This window comes from Mustelus asterias, chromosome 8, assembly GCF_964213995.1.
Source record: "Mustelus asterias chromosome 8, sMusAst1.hap1.1, whole genome shotgun sequence".
Lineage (NCBI taxonomy): Eukaryota > Metazoa > Chordata > Chondrichthyes > Carcharhiniformes > Triakidae > Mustelus > Mustelus asterias.
The window spans coordinates 84771131-84792648 of record NC_135808.1 but is presented as its reverse complement, the minus strand read 5'-3'; the positions used below and the strand labels follow the sequence as shown (position 1 = coordinate 84792648).

At 44.3% G+C, this 21518-nt stretch overlaps 1 protein-coding gene across 5 annotated transcripts in view; it reads left to right on the top strand.

Annotated features, from left to right (window-relative positions):
- jak1 (Janus kinase 1) overlaps window positions 1-21518 on the top strand; it is a 96377-nt gene that overhangs the window by 35796 nt on the left and 39063 nt on the right. For 3 of the 5 annotated variants that reach the window (XM_078218418.1, XM_078218420.1, XM_078218421.1), the window contains 6 exons: window positions 3463-3654; window positions 5924-6047; window positions 10152-10308; window positions 12204-12367; window positions 18199-18553; window positions 21202-21390. In XM_078218418.1, coding sequence (XP_078074544.1) covers window positions 3463-3654; window positions 5924-6047; window positions 10152-10308; window positions 12204-12367; window positions 18199-18553; window positions 21202-21390 — 1181 coding nt within the window. Of the gene's footprint in view, window positions 1-1618; window positions 1743-3214; window positions 3351-3462; window positions 3655-5923; window positions 6048-10151; window positions 10309-12203; window positions 12368-18198; window positions 18554-21201; window positions 21391-21518 lie in introns of those variants that run through there. The other 2 variants (XM_078218423.1, XM_078218422.1) reach the window with 2 other exon arrangements.

Below are 21518 nucleotides of genomic sequence, written 5' to 3'. Positions count from 1 at the left end.
TTGTTTTCTTACAAACTCAGTATTAGCCACTAACAGGCCTGAATTAGTGCAGCTTTGCCTTGAGTTATTGAATTGGCAGCCTTAGATTTTGTTGTGACTGTCACATTCACCACAAAACTTGTCCCATTGATTCCCAGTGCAAGGTTTTGGTTTTCATGACCAACTGAATGAAAATTTGATTAGATACTCAAATAGTCTTCAAGTAGCTTTCCAGTTATAGTGTGTCACCCATAGAAGATGCTTACTGGAATTTGCTCATCTTTTTGTGGGCATTTCCCATTTGTCTCACTCAACAAAGCAAAACATATTGTTTCTTTGAACGAGGTTGCGAATTCAGTGAAACAGGAAATGAATGTTTTAGTAATTGTTCAAAGTGTTTTCCCATTTACAGTCTGAACATTCTGGACAGATAATGTTACCACAGGCAGGACTGGTTGGCTTATTTCTACAGATGATTTGAAAACAAATCTGTGGGAAGTGGGTTTCCCCCAAGGGTTTGTGCAAGAGTGCAGATTATGACGTGTTTAAAAAGATATCCCACATTCATTCCTCAGCCAGATTATGTCATTTGGGGTGATGACTTGGGTACTTCTGGATGAGGGAAGAAAAGAATTGCGCAGTTTCTTTCCCCTTGCGATCCAGTGACTCGTGGTGGAAAGCGTGTGTGTGGACCTGAGCTGAGGACACAATATGGGCTCATTGCAATGCCTCCCCAGGATTGAAGAGCCTGCCTGGATTTGCCCATCTAAGATAATTTGGTGAGATATTGGACAGCTGAATGTGCCTTCAGAGCCTTACCCACCATGAGGCAGCCTCTTCAGTAGAGAAAAAATTGGGAAGGAAATCTTAGAGCATTTATGAGGTGTCCAGAACTGAGCGTCATAATCCAAGGATACAGAGTAAATCGTTTAGGACTGAGATGGGGACAAATTTCTTCCCCCAGAGAGTGGTGAGCCTGTGGAATTCACTGCCACAGAAAGTAGTTGAGGCCAAAACATTGTATGTTTTCTAGCGGAGTTAGAAATAGCACTTGTGGTGAAGGGGATCAAAGGATATGGGGTGGGGGGGGGGGGGGGGGGGGGGGGGAAGGATATCAGGCTATTGAGTTGGATGATCAGCCATGATCGTAATCAATGATGGAGCACGCTCAAAGGGCCAACCGGCCTGCCCCTATTTTCTATGTTCTATTTTTCTGCCCTGCAGGGATATTCAAGCATGTTGCGTAATATAGATCTTATACTGCCTGTCTATGGATAAAAAGAATAAAAATACACCAAGAACACTCTTGCACACGATTATGCAAAGATTTCCTCCCCTAAAGGGCATTATTAAAGCAGGTGGGTTTTTACAATCCAGCACTTTTGTGACCAAAAGTTTCAAAATTTTAACCTAGTTTAATTATGACCCGGTACAGTCCTGCCCTGTAAATCTACAGTCAAGTATTGACAAAGTTCATATATCGATTTGAAATAAAGAATAAAATATTTTTACTGTTTGAAATACCTGTTTGCTGGTTTACAATTCAAGCTGCGATTGAGTGGAGTATTTATTCTACTGTTTTCCAAAGTCCACGCAAAGGCATGTGATCTAATCGGCAAGTCATAACATATTGGGGGCAGTTTTCTGCTGATCCCAGCTACAAACTACTTAGACCGTGAGAACATAAAGATAAATTTCCTTGGTGTTGAAGTCAAGTTCATAAAGATAAGGACTCTCCCACAGGATTTGTCTGGGACATCGAGGTGAGGAAAATGACTAACATAAAAGCTCAGAAATGTAACTGATAATCTGTCGGTAGTGAAGGAGGCGGGAGGCCTGTAAGTAGAAGAGGTGAGCAGGAAGAGAGAAAGTCAGAGAGATTAAACCTTGAGAAATGCATAGGCCTTTTGATGAGAGGAATTAAATCTGGGATATCAAATATGTTTCCCCAGTGGTGGCATTTTCCATAATAGTTTAGGATATTGGCAGGGAAACTTAGGGGGAAAAAAATGTTCCAGTGAACTTTGACAATAATTAAGGTTATGTCTGGGGTCTCCAGTAAGGAGAACAAAGGGATTACTGATGTTTTGAAACTATGGGCCAGTTTTCACAGAGTCAGGAAGAATCTGTGAGCCTTTTAAAAATGGTGGGCAGGACTCAGATTCAGAAGTCCCGCTCTCATTTTGAGCCAGAACTATTTTGTGGATGGGAAAGAGGTCAGGATGTGATTTGAATGGTGGAGCAGGCGTGAATCTGGTGCTCCAATTAGAATTTATTGAGAGTTGAAACAGACCCCATTTTGGCTGTTGCAAGGCCCTCAATGTGCAGCGTGGGAGTCACAAATTGATGTGGTCAATGTAAATGCCCTTGAAGGGCATATAAGCGCTGTATAATTGTCATGATCAGAAGATTTTTAAAAATTCCCCGCTCTTTAAACTTACTAAAGAACACAGGTTGCTGCTGTCAGTGAGAGTTGAAAAACCCTTTGCTGGACAACTTTGATTGACAAGTGTAGGTTAGTAAAACATTGCATCTGTTCATGGAGTCTTAATAGAACTCTTTGTTGACATTTCCCCAAGGCTTCTTAATATGTCATTATGAATGGCTGAGTTTTGAAAGAAAGAATTACTTCAGCATGGAGTTCTGAGTTCGCTTTTTGACAAATTAAGGAAACTATTGAAGGATCAGTCGCCTTTCATAATGAAAACTGTTTTTATAAGAAATTAACTACTTAAGAGATTTATGAATGGGAGTTTTTTCAAGTATGTAGGAGTGAGAGCTTCATTAGATCATTGAAAGATCTTTTCATCTGCACATGGCTACTGAGGTCTGCCCATGGTAGAGTCTGGTTGAGTGACTATAGAGTGACATGGAAGATATGAGGGGTTATGGGTGGCTTTGAGTCGGTAGGAGGACAATGCTGGATGGGAGCATGAGTTGGCATGAGAGGGCATGGGGATGGGGGTTGTGGGGCTATGAGGGGTGAGGGCTGGAAGACGAAACAGCTTCTGGAACAACTGGGACAAAGTTCCATTGAAGCAGGGTGTGCCTCCTAACCAGCCAGCCTCAGCACTTCCTTTTGGCTGCCTACACTGCAGTTCTTTGGTTGATGTCTTAATTCTATTCCATACCCACCACGCAGAGTGAACATTTCACGTATTGGGGTACTTTCGACTGAAATTTCCCAACTTGAGCCACCTGTCTCAGAAGCCAAATAATTCTTAATTGCTTACAGACACCTGACTTTCATCCGTTAAGCCTGGCTTCAGTTGTTACTTAGGAAAGCAGGAAACCCTGGAATTGGATGAAATGTTGGTTTTATACACCAAATGGAGTAAAGTCAATTGATCGTGTCAGTTAAAATTGTCTCAGTAAGTTGCGGAGTTGAAATAATAGCATGAAATCACCCAATTTCTGCTGACTTCACTTTCCTTTCTGTATTTTGAGCAAAATAATAATTGAACCATTTGAATCTTTCTGCAGAATCTAAATGTAAGTGGACCCAGACCATGGCCTTTTGCCTGAAAAAAAGAAAATCAAACATGTTGCAATTGCATGCGACAACCCCAGAGAAAGGCATGGAAGTGTTCATGTATGTGTCTAATACATCCATAAAATGCCATGAGGGTGAGCATATTGCTGAAGATTTGTGCATTGAAGCTGCCAAGAACTGTGGTAAGAATTTTGTTTTTAATTTTCCTCAAGAAAATATGAGTATATGAAAACAGCAAACAGGAAGTTGCCCAATGCTCCCTCTGGCCAGCCAGACACAATCATAAAGTTTCATAGCAAAACATATCCAACTCACCGTGGGGTGGGGGGGGAGGGGCACCGCAGGGTTGGTGGAGGAGGGGGGGGGGCACTGTGGGGTTGGTGGAGGGGGGCGCTGTGGGGTTGATAGGGAGAAGGGCGCTGCGGGGTTGGTGGGGGAGCAGGTGCTGCAGGGTCGGTGGGGGAGGGGTGCTGCGGGGTTGATGGGGAGAAGGGCATTGCGGGGTTGGTGGGGAGAAGGGCGTTGTGGGGTCGGTGGGGAGAGGGACGCTGCGGGGTTGGTGGGGAGAGGGGCATTGCGGGGTTGGTGGGGGAGGGGCGCTGGGGTTGGTGGGGGAGGGAAACTGAATTTGGGGGAGGGGTGCTGTGTAGCTGGTGGGGGAGGGGCACTGCGGTGTCAGTGGAGGGGGGCACGGCGGGATTGGTGGAGGGGGGGCACTGCGGGTTTGGTCGGCAATTGAGCTGTTTTGCCTTCCAGTGGATTGGATTTTCTGAGTATCCATACAGTGCATTGGCCCATCAAGCCTGCACCGACAACAATCCCACCCAGGCCTCATCCGCACAATCCCATGTATTTACCCTACTAATCCCCTGACACTAAGCGGCAATTGAGCAGGAGACACGAGTTAAAAACCTGTTGTGTGGGGATTTTGTTTTTTATAAAAACATTCGCTTGTTAGAGGGAATGGAGGGGGCAGGCTGAGCAATGATTTCCCCAGGAAGTGGTCAGAAAATGGAGGCTCATGTGGGGAATGGGGGAATAGGAAACTTGCTCACTGAGTGTAGTAACATCTTTCCTCCCTCTACAACTGTCAAATTATATTTGGCAGCTTTTCTGTCCAGTGGAAAGACTGGCATTTTCTGTCCTTTCTCTCTTTAGTTTGGGGATTTATTGGGGTGGTTTAGTCTGTCATGTGAGATTAATTCGTGCCCTGATGTTTCCAAAATGTCACAAGGTATTATATTGACAGCTTCCTCAGAGGACAATGACGTTGGACATTTAAGACCACTCACCATTTTTAATATTTTATAGAAGACCCTGCTTCACTTTCTACTGAGCTTCAGTTGAATAGTTCTTTGGTATCTATGGGTTTCATGTCAAAATATTTACAAAGCATAGACAAGGGTTATGTTTTAATACATAGGGCCATGTCGCAAGAGGGCACAAGTCTGAGCCCACAGTGTTACCAATCACAGCGGTTACGTAAGCTAGTGGGAAAGGAAAGCAGCAAGACAGCTATTTTCCTGCTTTCGCTGAGTAGTCAGCTCCTTTCAGCAACAGAAGCAATATTCTTTAAATTGAGAAACTGGGTTGAAGGACCATGGTTTAGTTCTGGCCACTGCAGAAGTCCAAAAGGGTAGGATAAGCAAAGAGAGAAAAGTCAAAAGTTCAGAATAGCATGAACAGTAGTAATATATTTTTAAATGTTGATTATCAGGATTTGGGCATTGCTCACAAGGCCAGCATTCACCCATCCCAAGCTGCCTTTGAGAAAGTGCTGGTGTCACCTTCTTGAATCACTTTAATCAACACAGTGAAGATACTTCCATAGTGCTGATTTGTAGAAAGTTTCAGGGTGTTGATCCTGCAATGTTGATGACATAATGATAAAGTCAGGATGTTGTGTGACTTGACCATGCAGTTCCCATGCACTTACTGCCTTTGATCGTGCATATCTATGAACGAGGAGCTGGAGTAGAACATTCAGCCCCTCGATTCTGCTCTGGCCCTTGATAAGGTCATGGTTGATCAAATGGTGGTGTCCACTTTCCTGTCCACCCCCAAATACTTGCCTCCCCACCTCACTGGGCAAATGAAAAAAGACTTGGTGTGGGATTTTCTAGCCCGCTCGCCCCAAAACCGGAAAATCCCACCCGAGGTCAACAGACCTTTGCATGGTCCACCCCTCGCCCGCTACGATTTCCTTGGTGGGCGGGGTGGTAAAATTTCCCCCATGAAGACTTTCTAAGTGGTAGAGGCTGTGATTTTGGGAGGTGCAACTAAAGAAGCCTTGATGAAAGAGAGGAACAAAACTGATTATGATTGAATTTGGAAGAATTGGTGACTGCTCTGTTGAAGGTTTAATGAGCTGACTGATCTTTTTGTTACTTTCATTGTGTCTCTAATATCATTTTATATTTGAGATGAGATTTTGAATTTTTCTTTTATCAGGTATTTCTCCATTATGTCAGAACCTCTTTACTCTGTACGACCCAAACAAAGAACTCTGGTTTTCACCCAATCATATCTTCAAAGTCAATGAGCAAACATCTCTGAAGTTACATTATCGAATGAGGTAGGATTTAAATATTCTTACTTGTCATACTTTAAGTATGTAAAACAAAAATATATTTAGTCCACTAAATTTCCAAGTGGGGAAGTGCTCATTTGTTTTTGTAATTTTCCTCTATTCTGACTTTCTCAAGTGATTATTTCTCAGAGGTAAACCTAGACATTGAACTGCTAGCCAACACTCAATCATGAGAATCCTTCAAGGCTAGACCAGGTGATTGCAATGTATAGTGTGGGGCTCACCCCATAGTTGGGCGGGAGTGGGCAGACTCCTTTTTCAACACTCTTTCAAAGGGTGGGAAGGTAGAGGAGTACTGTCTTCTGGGTGAAGGGGACCCTCTGCACATTGGGGTTCAACATCCCCCCCACATTCTTCCTATCCGTCTGCTCTATAAAACACTCTGCCCCCTCCCTCTTCCCTAAACCATCCAGACCCCTCTGCCCAAGACCCCAGACTTAACCTGGCTCTGGGATCCAATGGGCCTGCTTCTTGGTGCTGGTTGCCTGTACTGGGGAGGATGTCACGCCCTCGGGGCAGTGTCCAATCAGATAGGCTGGCAGCTCCAGCAGACTCAGCAGCACAAAGAGCCTATTAGTGGGTGCTGCCAGGAGCTGTCAGCTAATCCGATTGGCTGCTAGTCCCCGTGGGTGTGACTTTCTCCCTCAGTGTGGGGCGGTGTTCCCACGTTGCCCCTATTTTACCCACGTGCAGCGCAGTATAACTGTGGGGCAGATTGGCTCTATGTTGACTTTGCTTCTGGGGAGATGGGAGGGACGTGTCAGCATCCCATAATATGCTGCCCAGGGAGACACGGAGACAATCAGGTGCTGGAGGCAATGCACAGAGGATAAAATTGATCCTTAATGTCAAGGGTCTGAGATGTGTGCAAAGACTGGCTGTACTTGGTTATTTCAGCTTGGTAAGGAGTTGTCTGAAAGATGAAGGTTTGGAAGTATTTAGGGTAGTATAGAGCATAGCAAAGATATTTCTATTTCTTCAAATTCAATTTCAGTAGTTAAACCTCATGGCCTTTAAATGTTTAGGGATTAATAGATTGTTACCCGGTATGATTTTGCTCTCCATATGAAATTATGTACCTTTATATTTTTATTAGTGTCACAAGTAGGCTTGTGTCTTATTGTGAAAATTACTGGATTTAATTATTAAAATGAGAATCCAGTTTACTGCAACCCTTCTCTAAAATCTGAATACTGTAGGAATGAAGGGTTTGTCATTTGAGGAGCAGTTGAGGAGTCTGTGCCTACACTCTGGAGTTTAGAAGGATGAAGGGGGATCTAATTGAAACTTACAGAATACTGAGAGGCCTAGATAGAGTGGACATGGAGAGGATGTTTCCACTAGTAGGAGAGATTAGAACTCAAGGATACAACCTCAGAGTGAAGGGACGCTCCTTTAAAACTGAGATGAGGAGAAATTTCTTCAGCCAAAGGGTGGTGAATCTGTGGAACTCATTGCCACAGAGGGTTGTGGAGGCCAGGTCATTGAGTGTCTTTAATACAGAGATAGATAGTTTCTTGATCAAGAAGGGGATCAAGGGTTATGGGGAGAAGGCAGGAGAATGGGGATGAGAATCATATCAGCCATGATTGAATGGCTGATATGACAGATGGGCCGAATGTCCTAATTCTGCTCCTATATCTTATGGTCTTATGTGTAGTTTCAAACTGCTAAGAATCAGTTTCTTCTGCGATGAACACCTTTTCAGAACATTGTTCCATTATTAGTTTATTATAATTGCTCGGTATTATCTGTTCAGTAAGTAGACCCTGGAAATATTTGATTTTTTAATAGCAGAGCTTTCACATTTCAGTAACTTTTTCTCGAAAACCATTTTTTAAATCCATCTCTGATTTCTGTAATGTTCAGTGACTAAACTCATTGCCCACAGTAGAACTGAACCCCACACACCAAGAGTCTGCTCTGTGTTATTTGATCTCAGCCACTATTTATCAAGAAGAAATTAGATATAGCTCTTGGGGCTAAAGAGATCAAGGGATATGGGGAAAAGGGGGGTATCAGGAGATTGAATTTGATGATCATCCATGATCATAATGAATGGCGGAGCAGGCTCAAAGGGCTGAATGGTCTACTCCTGCTTCTTTTTCTATGTTTCTTTGTGAAAACATATCTGCTTGAATACCAGATGCCTGCTGTCACTCCTTATCCCAAAGTCCAGTAAAAGAGAAAAGGAAAAGATGAAATGTATGAGGGGGAAATTGAGATTAATTTTAGCAGGTTAACATTTAAATAGGAGCTGTCTTTTTTTCTCCTGTATTTGCAGGCGAGTATTTGTAGGTGACTGGTAATCATCCAAATATTTGCATAATTTCTTAATTCCCCGAGGAAAAACAGTTTGTTTCTATGGGTTCATCTGATGTTGCCATTCTCTAAACAACCAACTAGACAAAAAGAAAATGGGTAGTCCAAACAAACTTGGACAAAACCCCTGCCTTATATGAAAGGGGAACTTTAGGCGTTCATGTTCTGAGCTGTGGTCTATGGTTAGATGTTTGGATAAATTATGGCCCAGGACAAACAACAGATGTTATGAATCATGAAGTGCAGAGACAATATTGGATACAATATTGTTCTTGGCATTTGAGTAACGTACATGCATTTTGCATCATTCAAGAAAAGTATAGCAAGCTTGCTATAGCTTTAAAAATGTAGATATTAATCTATCGTGAACGTTATGGAGAGCATATTTTCATTTCTCCGTCCAAGTTGCATCATGTGTAAGGATGAGACATCCACCAAAGTTATTTGAAAGTGATAGTTTAGAAGAGCTTGTTTATAATGCTGCCTCACAAGGAGGCTCCTATTCTTCTCATTGTCTATCCATAGTCAAAATGTAGCAGAGCATGATAGGGTTAGTGGGAAGGATGAGGAATGTTGGGTTTCACACTCAATGCTGTAGTGTACCAATCTTCGAGTAGACATGTCACTTCTTGCGAGTCTAATCAGCATCATTGATCTGTTGAGTCAGGGAACAGTTATTGACACACAATAGTTGATTTATTCTTAATGTACAAACAGAACAAGGTGGAAATGTGCAGCAGCTCACTCAGTAGCTGTACAGTGAAAAGACAAGTTCTGACATTTGTTATTGAAGGGCTCGCACAAAAACCTATCACTTTCTTTTTACAGATGTTGATTGTCTGGCTGTGTATTTCCAGGTTTTCCTTTTTATTTTGCTGCTTGTTTTTGTTTGGTTGATTTGGAATAGCTATTTATGGATACAAGCAGTTTTTAGTGGTTTTTGGTATAAATGGACTACGTAAATAACATTTTGACACAAACATTTGAGGCTGTGTCTGCTTATCAGGAAGACCCAGACTTGAGATATTTGCTCTTGAACCAGTCTTGTCAAGGCTCCTCATTAAAGTACATAACTGTTGACAACCCTTCCAATATCTGGCTACGTTTAATTCCATATAATATTAATTCGTAACTCATTTTGATGGTTCTGTAGGTAGGTACACTGACCCAGGTAAGGTAAACCCCAAGTTCAATCCCCAGATCTCAGACAGGATAGCTGTAGAGAGGCAAACTTGTATATCTGGCTGGGTTCCTGCTCTTCTGGTAGTTATTCATGCAGGCCTGCTGGAAAGTGCACATGGTGAGACCGGTGACTCAGCTTTTGGACAACCCATGTTCACAATACTTTGGAAATTACCTCAGCATGAGTCAGCTGGTGGTAGTACTTTGAAAATGACACCTTTTGAGTCACTGTTTCATTGTTAAACCTCCAATACTTCACTGATAGGCACCTTAGCTCGCCAATGCCTCAATTGGTAAGTACACAACACACTGTGTCTTACTTGTTATTTTCAAATCAGAAAATCTTGTAGGTTAAGTGTCTGGCTTGTGTTGATTGTCTTCCTACTGATGCCACAGCCAAAACTGAGAATCTATGGAGTCTGTGAGAATATAATAGTGCTCAACCATCCATCTGCAGCAGATTGGCAGTCGGATGCTTTCTGCCACTGTTGCCTGTCTAATTGTACAATCTACAGTATCTGTTGCCCTCTGCCACTGTTACCACACTGACTGACTTCCAATTCCAATAATACACTCTTTCTGCAGGTTCTTCTTTGGAAACTGGCATGGATCCAATGAAAATGAGCAACCGGTCTGGAGACACTCTCCTACAAGAAAGCAGAAAAATGGTTATGATCCCAAAAGTACAGAAAATGGAACTCCTCTTCTGGATGCCAAATCCCTGGAATACCTGTTTGCTCAGGTAGACTTTTAAAAGACAAGTTTTTGGTATTGGGATTTAGAAGGTTCCTAGCCTCCAGGAACTTTGGTTCAATTTGTGAATGATTTGAATTTCAGTGAACTTTGTGTGCAGCTGTAATTCTTATATTGCTAAAGAAAGCTGTCTACAGCCTCCTAATCACATCATGCTTGTTCACGTGCTCATCTGGATACCCTAGTCAGCATAATAATGTTGCTGGCAACTTCTTAATTTAATGCATAGAAACATCATTCTTCCAAGTTATTGTTTATTCCTCATCAATTTAAATACTGGCTGATTCCTATCCACTAATATGACTGGGGTGTTACCTCCCTGGTCCCAGGGTCCGGGATGTCACTGAACGGCTGCAGGGCATCCTGAAGGGGGAGGGTGATAAGGTAGATGTTATGGTACATGTTGGTACCAATGACATAGGTAGAAAGAGGGATGAGGTCTTGGACCAAGAATTCAGGGAGTTGGGCAATAGACTAAGGAGCAAGACCTCTCAGGTTGTAATCTCTGGATTACTCTCAGTGCCACGAGTTAGTGAGTACAGAAATAGGAGAATGGCACAGTGATGCGCGTTATCATACACGAGGCTTGATGCTCAGGAAATAAAGGCTTTTATTTGCTGTAAGAAGGCAACTACCAATTATATACACGATCCCAGACTGAGGGGTCCCAGCCAGAGCAGGGACCTTTATACCTCTCCCAGGAGGTGGAGCCCGACTGGGATGTACCACAATACTACAATACAAAGGTGTAACAACCCCACCCTAACCCCAACAGCAACAAGTAGAACAACCCATCCCTAACCCAACAGCAACATATATACATACTTGTAGTACTGGCCAGACCCTGGCTCAGTACTACCTAGTGGGAACCAACGAAGGTTCACCACATTCACCCCTCCTTTGAAAGCAAAGGCCGGCGGGGTACAAAAACAGAATAATTTGTCATCAGTCTATAAGTTCAGACGGTCAGGGGGACCGCACCGTCGTTGTGACCTCCTCAATACCGGCGATGACACCGGAGTAGGCACTTGCGGTGGCGTTCTCCCCAAGGCGATGTCCAACTGTCCCTCCACAGACTCACGGGCCGGTTGACCCTGAGGTGACGGTAATCCATGGAGTTCCGACACGCCCTGAAGTGGCGACCATCCTCTGGACTCAGGCAAGCTGTACACGTGAGTAAAAGGGTTAAGTAATGGTCCCGATGCTGCCCGCGCCGTGTCCGGAGGGGAAACAAGAGTTATGGGGTTTGTAACAGGGGGTATGGGAGCGACAGGGGTTGCGACGTCCCCTGCTGGCGCCAGGTCTCGGATCGAGACCGTGTCCTCTCACCCGTCAGGGTATGCCACATAGGCATACTGAGGGTTGGCGTGGAGGAGATGGACCTGTTCGACCAACGGGTCGGACTTGCGGGCCCTTACATGTCGCCGCAGGAGGACAGGTCCTGAGTACGTCAACCAAGATGGTAATGAGGTCCCCGAGGAAGACTTCCGAGGGAATGAAAACATCCTCTCATGGGGAGGTGGTGGGATGGTTGTAAATGCTCCAGCCCCAGTGGTTAAAGAACTTGGCTGCCTCCAATGTAAGCATAATGTCATACAATGTCTGTAATGTGAAGCCCACAACCACCTATGACGCTCAAGAGATTTTCTCCTATTTGTTTCTCTGAGCCTCCGTTCATATTCTGCTATCTCTGAGAGAGATAGACAAAGGAGTTAAGTCGGACAGACACAGACCCAGAAAAACAAACAGAGAGACAGACAAAAAGTGAATGAATGTAAAAGTCAGAGACAATGCTCGTCAATGAGGGACCCTGATAAACAATGCCAGTATGTAGCCCTTTATGCTCTTTTCTCATTGGAGTTCACAATTTGTTTCTTCTTCCAGGGACAGTATGATTTGATCAAAGGTCTAGCACCTGTTCGAGATCCTAAAAACGATTATGAGTTTCACGAAATTGAGAATGAGTGTCTGGGAATGGCTGTACTGGCCATGACACATCAGGCTCTTCACCAGAAAATCCCACTGCAAGAGATTTCCAAGGAAATGAGGTGAGATTGTGAAGAATCGGCAGAGGGGATGTTACTTTGGAACATAATTTGTCACATGGTGGCTTTTTAAAAACTTCTCTTGCTCTCCACCAAATTATTGTAAATTATAAATTATTAAATTGGTCATGGGCTCAACAAATTCCTTTTTTTAATTGTCCTGAACATCTCTTCTCCATCGTCTCACTAAATTCTTCAAGCTTTCCCCTCTTCAAAAAGATATTTAGTTGTCTCTTGAATCCACTCATACTGTCTGCTGAAATGGTCCTTCCTGCTTATTTAGCCTTCAACTCGTGAGTGATAAAGTTTTTATCTGATTCCCCATCTGGCACCAAGTTCCTACTTATTAACTTGTGTTTCCTAGTTTGGAACAATGCACACAGTTCTTGCCGACAGAACCTTACTTTATTGTTGGCATGTTTTATTACACTTTTGTGTCTAACTTTTCTCAGTTGAATGCTGGCCAATTGGCTGCAGGGGAGAATCAAGTTCCCTTTCTCCTCCCAGGCTTCACTAAGGAAAGTTGACTTCCTGACAGGTTCACCGGTTGGCATGGTCACAGTGGCTGACCCATTCAGCAGGGGGTCAAAATGCCATTGGAATATTGTGTATGTCGTGGGACACCAATTTCCTTTCATTAAAGCCTCCATCAATACCAGGGTATTAAAATAGTAGAATGGGGGAATGGAGTGGGAAATAGAGCCACTCTGTTTTAACTGCTCCAACATTCCTTACCTCTTGCATAGCCAAGAAAATGGCTGGAGATCCCGTAAATGCCAGCGATGTGGAGATCAATGCAGAACCGCAGCTGGGGACAGGCACTGGCAAACAGAAGAGTAAAGCCAGCAATGTGGTGAGGGGAGAACAGTAATCGGCAAGGTAGCAGAGAGAACTCAAGTGGCGGGAGAGAGGAGATGAAGAGACTGTGATTGGCACTGCGAGAAAGTGAGAGAGAGTACAGTCACACTCCCTCTCTCTCTCCATCTGCTCATTGGCAAGTGAGGAGAAAGATGAGAGAGTGAGTAATTGACAGGAAGCGAGATTGAGCAGCAGGGTGAGAGAGAGAGAGAGATTGGCAGAGGGAAAAGTGCAAGAGGCAGGGAGAGGGAGGGAGAGACTGCACTCGACAGGGGGAGAGGGAGGGACTGCACTCAACAGGGAGGGAGGGAGAGACTGCACTCGACAGGGAGATGGGAGGGAGAGACTGCACTCGACAGGGAAAGAGGGAGGGAGAGACTGCACTCGACAGAGAGAGAGGGAGGGAGAGACTGCACTCGACAGAGAGAGAGGGAGGGAGAGACTGCACTCGACAGAGAGAGAGGGAGGGAGAGACTGCACTCGACAGAGAGAGAGGGAGGGAGAGACTGCACTCGACAGAGAGAGAGGGAGGGAGAGACTGCACTCGACAGAGAGAGAGGGAGGGAGAGACTGCACTCGACAGAGAGAGAGGGAGGGAGAGACTGCACTCGACAGGGAGAGAGGGAGGGAGAGACTGCACTCGACAGAGAGAGAGGGAGGGAGAGACTGCACTCGACAGGGAGAGAGGGAGGGAGACTGCGCTCGACAGGGAGAGAGGGAGGGAGAGACTGCACTCGACAGGGAGAGAGGGAGGGAGAGACTGCACTCGGCAGGGAGAGAGGGAGAGAGGGACTGCACTCGGGTGGGAGGGAGAGACTGCACTCGACAGAGAGGGAGGGAGAGACTGCACGCGACAGGGAGAGAGAGAGGGGGAGACTGCACTCGACAGGGAGAGAGGGGGAGACTGCACGCGACAGGGAGAGAGGGAGGGAGAGACTGCATTCGGCAGGGAGAGAGGGAGGGAGAGACTGCATTCGGCAGGGAGAGAGGGAGGGAGAGACTGCATTCGGCAGGGAGAGAGGGAGGGAGAGACTGCACTCGACAGGGAGAGAGGGAGGGAGAGACTGCACTCGACAGGGGGAGAGGGAGGGAGAGACTGCATTCGGCAGGGAGAGAGGGAGGGAGAGACTGCACTCGACAGGGAGAGAGGGAGGGAGAGACTGCACTCGACAGAGAGAGAGGGAGGGAGAGACTGCACTCGACAGGGGGAGAGGGAGGGAGAGACTGCATTCGGCAGGGAGAGAGGGAGGGAGAGACTGCACTCGACAGGGAGAGAGGGAGGGAGAGACTGCACTCGACAGGGAGAGAGGGAGGGAGAGACTGCACTCGACAGGGAGAGAGGGAGGGAGAGACTGCATTCGGCAGGGAGAGAGGGAGGGAGAGACTGCATTCGGCTGGGAGAGAGGGAGGAAGGGACTATACTCGGCAGGGAGAGAGGGACTGCACTCGGGAGGGAGGGAGAGATTGCACTCGGAAGGGAGAGAGGGAGGGAGAGACTGCACTCGACAGGGAGAGAGGGAGGGAGAGACTGCACTCGACAGGGGGGGAGAGGGAGGGAGAGACTGCATTCGACAGGGGGGGAGAGGGAGGGAGAGACTGCATTCGGCAGGGAGAGAGGGAGGGAGAGACTGCACTCGACAGAGAGAGAGGGAGAGACTGCACTCGGGAGGGAGGGACTGCACGCGGCAGAGAGAGGGAGGGAGGGACTGCACTCGAGAGGGAGGAAGGGTCGGCACTCGACAGGGAGGGAGGGAGGGAGGGACTGCACGATAAGGAGGGAGGGACGGCACTCGGCAGAGAGAGGGAGGGAGGGACTGCACTCGACAGAGAGAGAAAGACTGCAGTCAGTAGGGGAGGAGACAGAGAAGTTAAATTGAAGTAACTGAGATTTTCTATCATTATTATTCCACAATTTCACTGACTGATTGTAAAATAAAGCAATTTAATCATGGAGTTTGAATTTCAGTTAGAGCGAGGATTGCTTTATCCAGTTTATATAATGAGAAGGTTTGATTGTACCAACCCTCCAAGTTCTGCCAACTTTCCTTCTGCTCCTGGTACCATGCCCGAAGAGGGCATTGGCATTATATTGGTCTATCATCATGCTGCAGTAGTTTGCCTTTACCTTCTATAGAATGGCTGACCAGCAAACTCCCCCACTCTTCCTGCCTGTCTCAGGCATATTGGAAGGATTTACAAGTTAAAAATCTCCCACACTGCTATATTACACCTTGCTATTGAATTATAAAAATAATTTCCAAACTCTGAAGGCATGGGTCCAGTTCTGGGAGTGACAGTGAATCGATGCTGGGGAAACTGAGAAAGAGAGAGAGAGAGAGACAGTGGATGAGGGGTGGGGGAAGAGCACCCGTGCACGAGGGGTGGTGGGGGAAAAGAGAAGTGTGTGCGTGCGCCAAGTGTGGGAGGATGGAGGTGAAAGTGCACACTTGGGTGATGGTGGGGGGGGGGGGGGGGGGGGGTGGTGGCTGTGGGGGTAAGGGAGAGTGCGTGAGGGGTGGGATGAGATGGAAGCAGGGCTGAAAATGAAACTGAGCGCCGGGCTCCACGAATGGTAGATCAGCCTCTGGTCCTGATCAACTGTGAACATGGATTGTTGGAAAGTAAAAGCCACGAGGAATCTGAGTTAATTGCATAGGATAGATTAACAGGCAACACTTTGTGGCAAGCATATGAAGACCAATCTACCTATTTCATGATCTGATTAGTTAAATATACTGGGGAAATCTGTATCTCTTGTCAGAGAGGTTGTTCCCATGTCCCACCACGTGCGAGCCATGCTTCACTGAGCTCTTGAAATGATGATGTCCTGATAAGTATAATTCTTCTTACACTCGCCCCCTAATGCATGAGGTTAATATGAGTGAGCACTCAGCTCCTCAAGGTTGTGCAAACATCCCTTTTACCCATTAGTTGCTGGAGTAAATTTATTCTCAGCATCCCAATGGCCACTTTACTTTAAATAGATACTACAGCCTTAGTGTCATTTCTCTCAATCGCTGACAAATTTTATTCACTATTTAATATCACAGGTAATTAAATAGGAAACTTCCACAGTGAAAGTTGCCAGACCTGTTCGCAAACAGTAAATCATTCAAAATACAACGTGATCAAGGCATATGATGTGGGTCAGGCTGAGCGCCATTCCTGCCCTGGACTGCAGTATTTCTACCTTTTATGTTCTCATTAGATTCCATCGACACGCTGAATTGTTTTATGATGATGTAAGATGCATCCACATGCCCCGAATATCAATGAAATAGAAACCGGGGATGGGGGTATGTAACAGACAGCCAAACTGCTAGCTTTCTAGGCCTCTGGCTAAAATGGAAATGATCCTGATTGAAACATTGAAGCACTTTATCACTCTCTGTTTCCCAATACTTTTCCATCATCTAACAGCTACTCACTGAATGATCATTTCAGCAGTTCCAGTATTTTTTTTCACTTATGGTAGCATCTCGCAAGATGATGATGACAACAGTTGTTATTTATGTAGCAAAATGTTCACAGGTGCCTCACGGGAACATTATCAAACAAAGTTTGGCACGGAGCCACATTCGGAGATATGAGGACAGATGATCAAAAGCTTTAGGCATAGAGGTAGCTTTTAGGAGCTACATATTGGAAGTCAGTTGGTGAGGTTTATCAGAGAGTGTGGGTTTTCTCCAGGTGCTCCAGTTTCCTCCCACTGTCCAAAAATGTGTAGGTTAGGTTAATTGGCTATGCTAAAATTGCCTTAGTGTCAGGGGGATTAGCAGGGTAAATACGTAGGGTTCGGGGGATAGGGCCTGGGTGGGATTGTTGTCAGTGCAAGCTTGATGGGTCAAATGCCGCCTTCTACACTGTAGGGATTCTATGAGATGCAAATAAGGCCTAAACTGCAGGTAGAGCTGACTAGATTTGGTGTTATCTTGAATCTGACTGAATACTAAGACTGCCCAAAAGCAAATATAGTAAACACATTAGCCGTAATAGGAAGGCATGGTTTCATACTTTTTGAAGCAGAAGTTAATGTCTATCCCTAATTGCCACTACAGTCCATGTTGTGTTCGTACACTCACAGTGCTTTTAGGGAGGGACTTCCAGGATTTTGATCCGGTGACAGTGGGGGAGGCCGCAGATTTGGAAGGTGCTGTTGATGGAGCCTTGGGGAGTTTCTGCAGTGCATCTTGTAGATGGTACACACTGTGCATCTGCCGTGGAGGGATTGAATGTTTAAAATGATAGATTGGATGATTGGATTCTTCCACAAGGAGAGACAAAAATGAAACCGCCAGCACACATGATGTGCAGAGGCACATCTAGGAATACGTCTACTGAGGGGCACAGATAAAAGGGATGTGGGCCACAAATGAGACACATTCAAGAGTTCTTTCAGTTGTTGGAGCTTTGATCACTGCCAGCATTAGAAGGAAACTCATCTCTCTTCATACCTATTTTGTTTTTAAAGCTATTTCTGTCACACTGACACATCGGTGCTGCAGTGTGATTATTAGTCAGATATAGCTTAACCTTTTAAAAGCACTGGGTACCTTCAATCACTGAAGGAGTTTAGTGTTATTCTTAGGATTATATTTTCTGTTTTTTCTTCTTCATAATAGTCAGATTCTAGCTCTTAATGTGGTGGTACACAAATCTGAAGGGTTAGGGTTAGGCTGCTGTACAACACAGGACCTGGGATATGTGCAGGGCTGTAACACTGTGGTTCTGTAGTGTTAGCCTCTCTGAGTGTTAGGTATTGTTAGCATATCTCATTAGATATCGAGTTAATTTGGAAAAAATGAACTAAGATATCACATTCTGTATGTAATATATTACAACTGTCTTCTAAAATCAGTTTAAACAAAACATAAGGGTAACGCTAATTGCAGTGTTGGCCCACAGTGAAAAAACAAAATAAATTACCGACATGTAACATATTATTGGAAAATAACATTTTCTTTGCTTTCTTTCAGCTATAAGCATTACATTCCAGAAGCATTGAACCGAAGCATCAAACAGCGAAACATCCTGACCAGGTGTCGAATCGATAATGTCTTCAAAAACTTTCTGAAAGAGTTCAACAATAGGACGGTGTGCGATAGCAACGTGTCCCCTCATGACCTCAAGGTCAAGTACCTAGCTACCCTCGAGTCTTTGACCAAGAATTTTGGGGCGGAAATATACAAGCCAACAAGCCTGCTGATTTCAGCAGAAAATGAAAGGGCAATGACCAACTATGAGCCCTTTGAGAAGGAACAAAAAGAGAGAGAGCATGAGGTGATGATCACAGGAAGTGTGGGAATAAAATGGAGATGTGCACCAAAAAAGGTAAGAGTTCATTTCCCCTCACCCCGCCATAATCTTGAAACACATCTTCTCCCCTTCCTTCCTGTGAGAGATGGCGACTATTGCAGCCCTTCAGTACTTCATTCTAATGGTACCTCACATATGAACATAATGAATATTGACACAATATTCAACCATTGGGAGCATCATAACACTGCCCATTCCTGCCTGTTTCACATAGGCACCGATTTCTGGCAAGTTTTACTAGATTGGAGTCAGGAGTAGCTAATTTATTCTGCGTTGGAATTCAAAGGAGTTAGCACTGCCACGACCACCCCCTGTTTTAAATCAACTAATTCAATTCTGACTAGTGATCTTCGACTCGTGATCTTCTCTGAGATCTTCTTTATCCATTGCACTGCTTGTGCATTGTGCGGCAGTTTATTTTTATTATTTCTACAGTAAAAGAGCCATTTGCATGTGGCAGGTTTAAATATGGAACAGGCTGACAGACAATACTTAGTGGCATGCATGCAGCTATCAACCTGGTTCATGACACTAATTTACTAAATGGTGCCAACTTTTCAACTGGTCTGCTCTGTGCATCTTGTCAGAGATTTTGCAGGATGTTCAAGAGTTTGGCGTTACCCTCCTTATTGGACAGTACTGGTCTATTTCTTGTGGTCAGGTTCATGCATTAAAAAAATGAAAAGATGAATTGAGCCCATAAGTAAATAGCATTCTCTCTATACACCGCAAAAAGATGAATAAAGAAATCAATTGTGCTCCTCATGTTGCTGCCGTTATACAAATAAGTAAATCCACAGATGCAACTTGTTTTAGTTGGATAAATAAAGGTGTGACAGGAGTATACTGTGTGGACACCATGATGTCACCATATTGTTGGACAATGTGCATCAAAGTACAGCAGGGTTGAGGACCAAGAATCAGGGGGAGTAATTTGACTGCGTTGTGAACAATAGGGAAACTGGAAGAATATATCAGATATCCAGAAGTCTGCAAAGTATGCTGTGCTGTTCATGGAAGAGGGAGGAAGTTATTGGAATTAAACTTTTTCAAAATTGTTAGCATGTCATATTTTACTATTTACTTTTTATTGTTCACGTCTTCTCTCACTGTCACGTGACAGGAAAAGAAACCGAGGCCATTTCATTTTACGTGCAATCTGTTTCTCAGGATCTTTGCTGCACCGAGAGTTGGTCTTGCAAAATATCCTGCAAAACAAAAACAACATTGAAAAAAAAGCACAGAAGCCTGGGATGGGAGACAGGTTTCAGTGCCGCACACCACACAGTTCCTTGTTTGATCATGAAAATCCACTGAGTTAAACACTGGAGCCTGAGTCAGAAACCCTAAGTGGAAAGAAAATGTCTGTCGGTTGGAAAGCAGACTGCTGATTTGTGCCCATTTTGATATCATGTTGAAGACCAAGTTCACCCCCTGCAGTATTTTCTAGAAAAAATGAATTGCTGCTGACAACCACAATTGGTAGTGTTCAGCTCAAGGGTGTTTTGTTATTTGTAATAAGATGTGTAAGACTCTTTCTACATGTTGGTATGTTATCTACTACTACAAGGAAGTGGCTGTGTTTTTTTTACTGAAACCACTTCCTCTGTCAACTCAGGGTGAAGTGTTTTGAATATGTGAGTTTTGAACTAGAGGGGGAGAGAGAGAGAGAAATGCAATGCTTTGCTGATGATGGCATGTTGCTCTGCCGAGATTTTAAATTACAATGGGCCAAATCTCAGTTGGATAATCTGAGCCTCCAAAAAGGATCTTAACCCCGGTTTGAATCTAACATGCTTACGAGAAATGGTCATGTTGGAGTCAGGCAATCAGTGTACATCCCGGCTGATTTTATGCTCATCTGAATTGAGTGTGCCTCATTCTTGAATGCCCAGTTTAAAAAAAACTTCTGCATATATAGCCCCAACATGTGAAATTAAGGTGTTACACAGGCTTTATAATTTACAGTGTATCTACTTGTATTTGAAGGGAAAATACACAAGTGCATCAGAAAATAGGAACCAACCTATACTAAGGTTAAGTTAGCTGAGGTATCACAAACTTTCCGAGAACCTAAGATTGTTTGCTCTGGAAAAGAGAGGCTGAAAGCATATCTTATACAATTATTCAAAACTCTGAGAAGATTAGATTGAACCCTGACAATATGTTTAAGATTGTCAGAAACTCCAGAAATACGTACACAGATGAAAGCTTAGCAGGAACATAGAGAGAAAGTTTAGATTAGACTACCTTGTGAAGAGGATAGAGAGTACTTTAATATGTTCAATCATTGTGATTAGAAACTGTACTTCACTGATTTATTTTCTGACAAACATTCTGCATAAATACTTCCTGGTTTCCAAAACTTATAAAGTTGAACTCATTCTAAGAGGAAATTTGTAAAGGAAGAGGTGTCACATGGTTTCTACCAGCTAACTAAAGAACAGTGCTGGGAGACCACAAGTTCTATGGATGTGGTCCAAATACAGACCTTCACACAAATAATGATTAGATTGAAGCATTGTGGATCCAATTGGACAGCCAACTATATTTTGCTATATTTTTTAGAATGATCAATTCTGTAGTAGGCCCTAAAACCATCACTACATCTCCACAGCTTATGACATGTTCTGTTACATTGCTTCTTTTTCTCCCAATTTAAGTCCTTGGTGAATTTGAAAGAGAAGAATAAATTGAAGAAGAGCAAGAACGGCAGCAAAAGCTGCAAGACTGGCGAAAGCAAAGGTGTTCAAAATGAAGGCTGGAACCTATTTTCTGACTTTTACGAGATCACACACATTGTCATAAAGGACTCCACTGTCATCATCAATAAACAAGACAACAAAAAATTGGTAGGTTCTTCCACAATCCTCTGGTTTTCTCCCCACTGTATTGACCCTTGCCGGGTCACAATTTAATGGAGCATCAGTTATTTTTTGATAAACCACCCCAGCAGTGTTATTTATGAGACGTGGAAGGA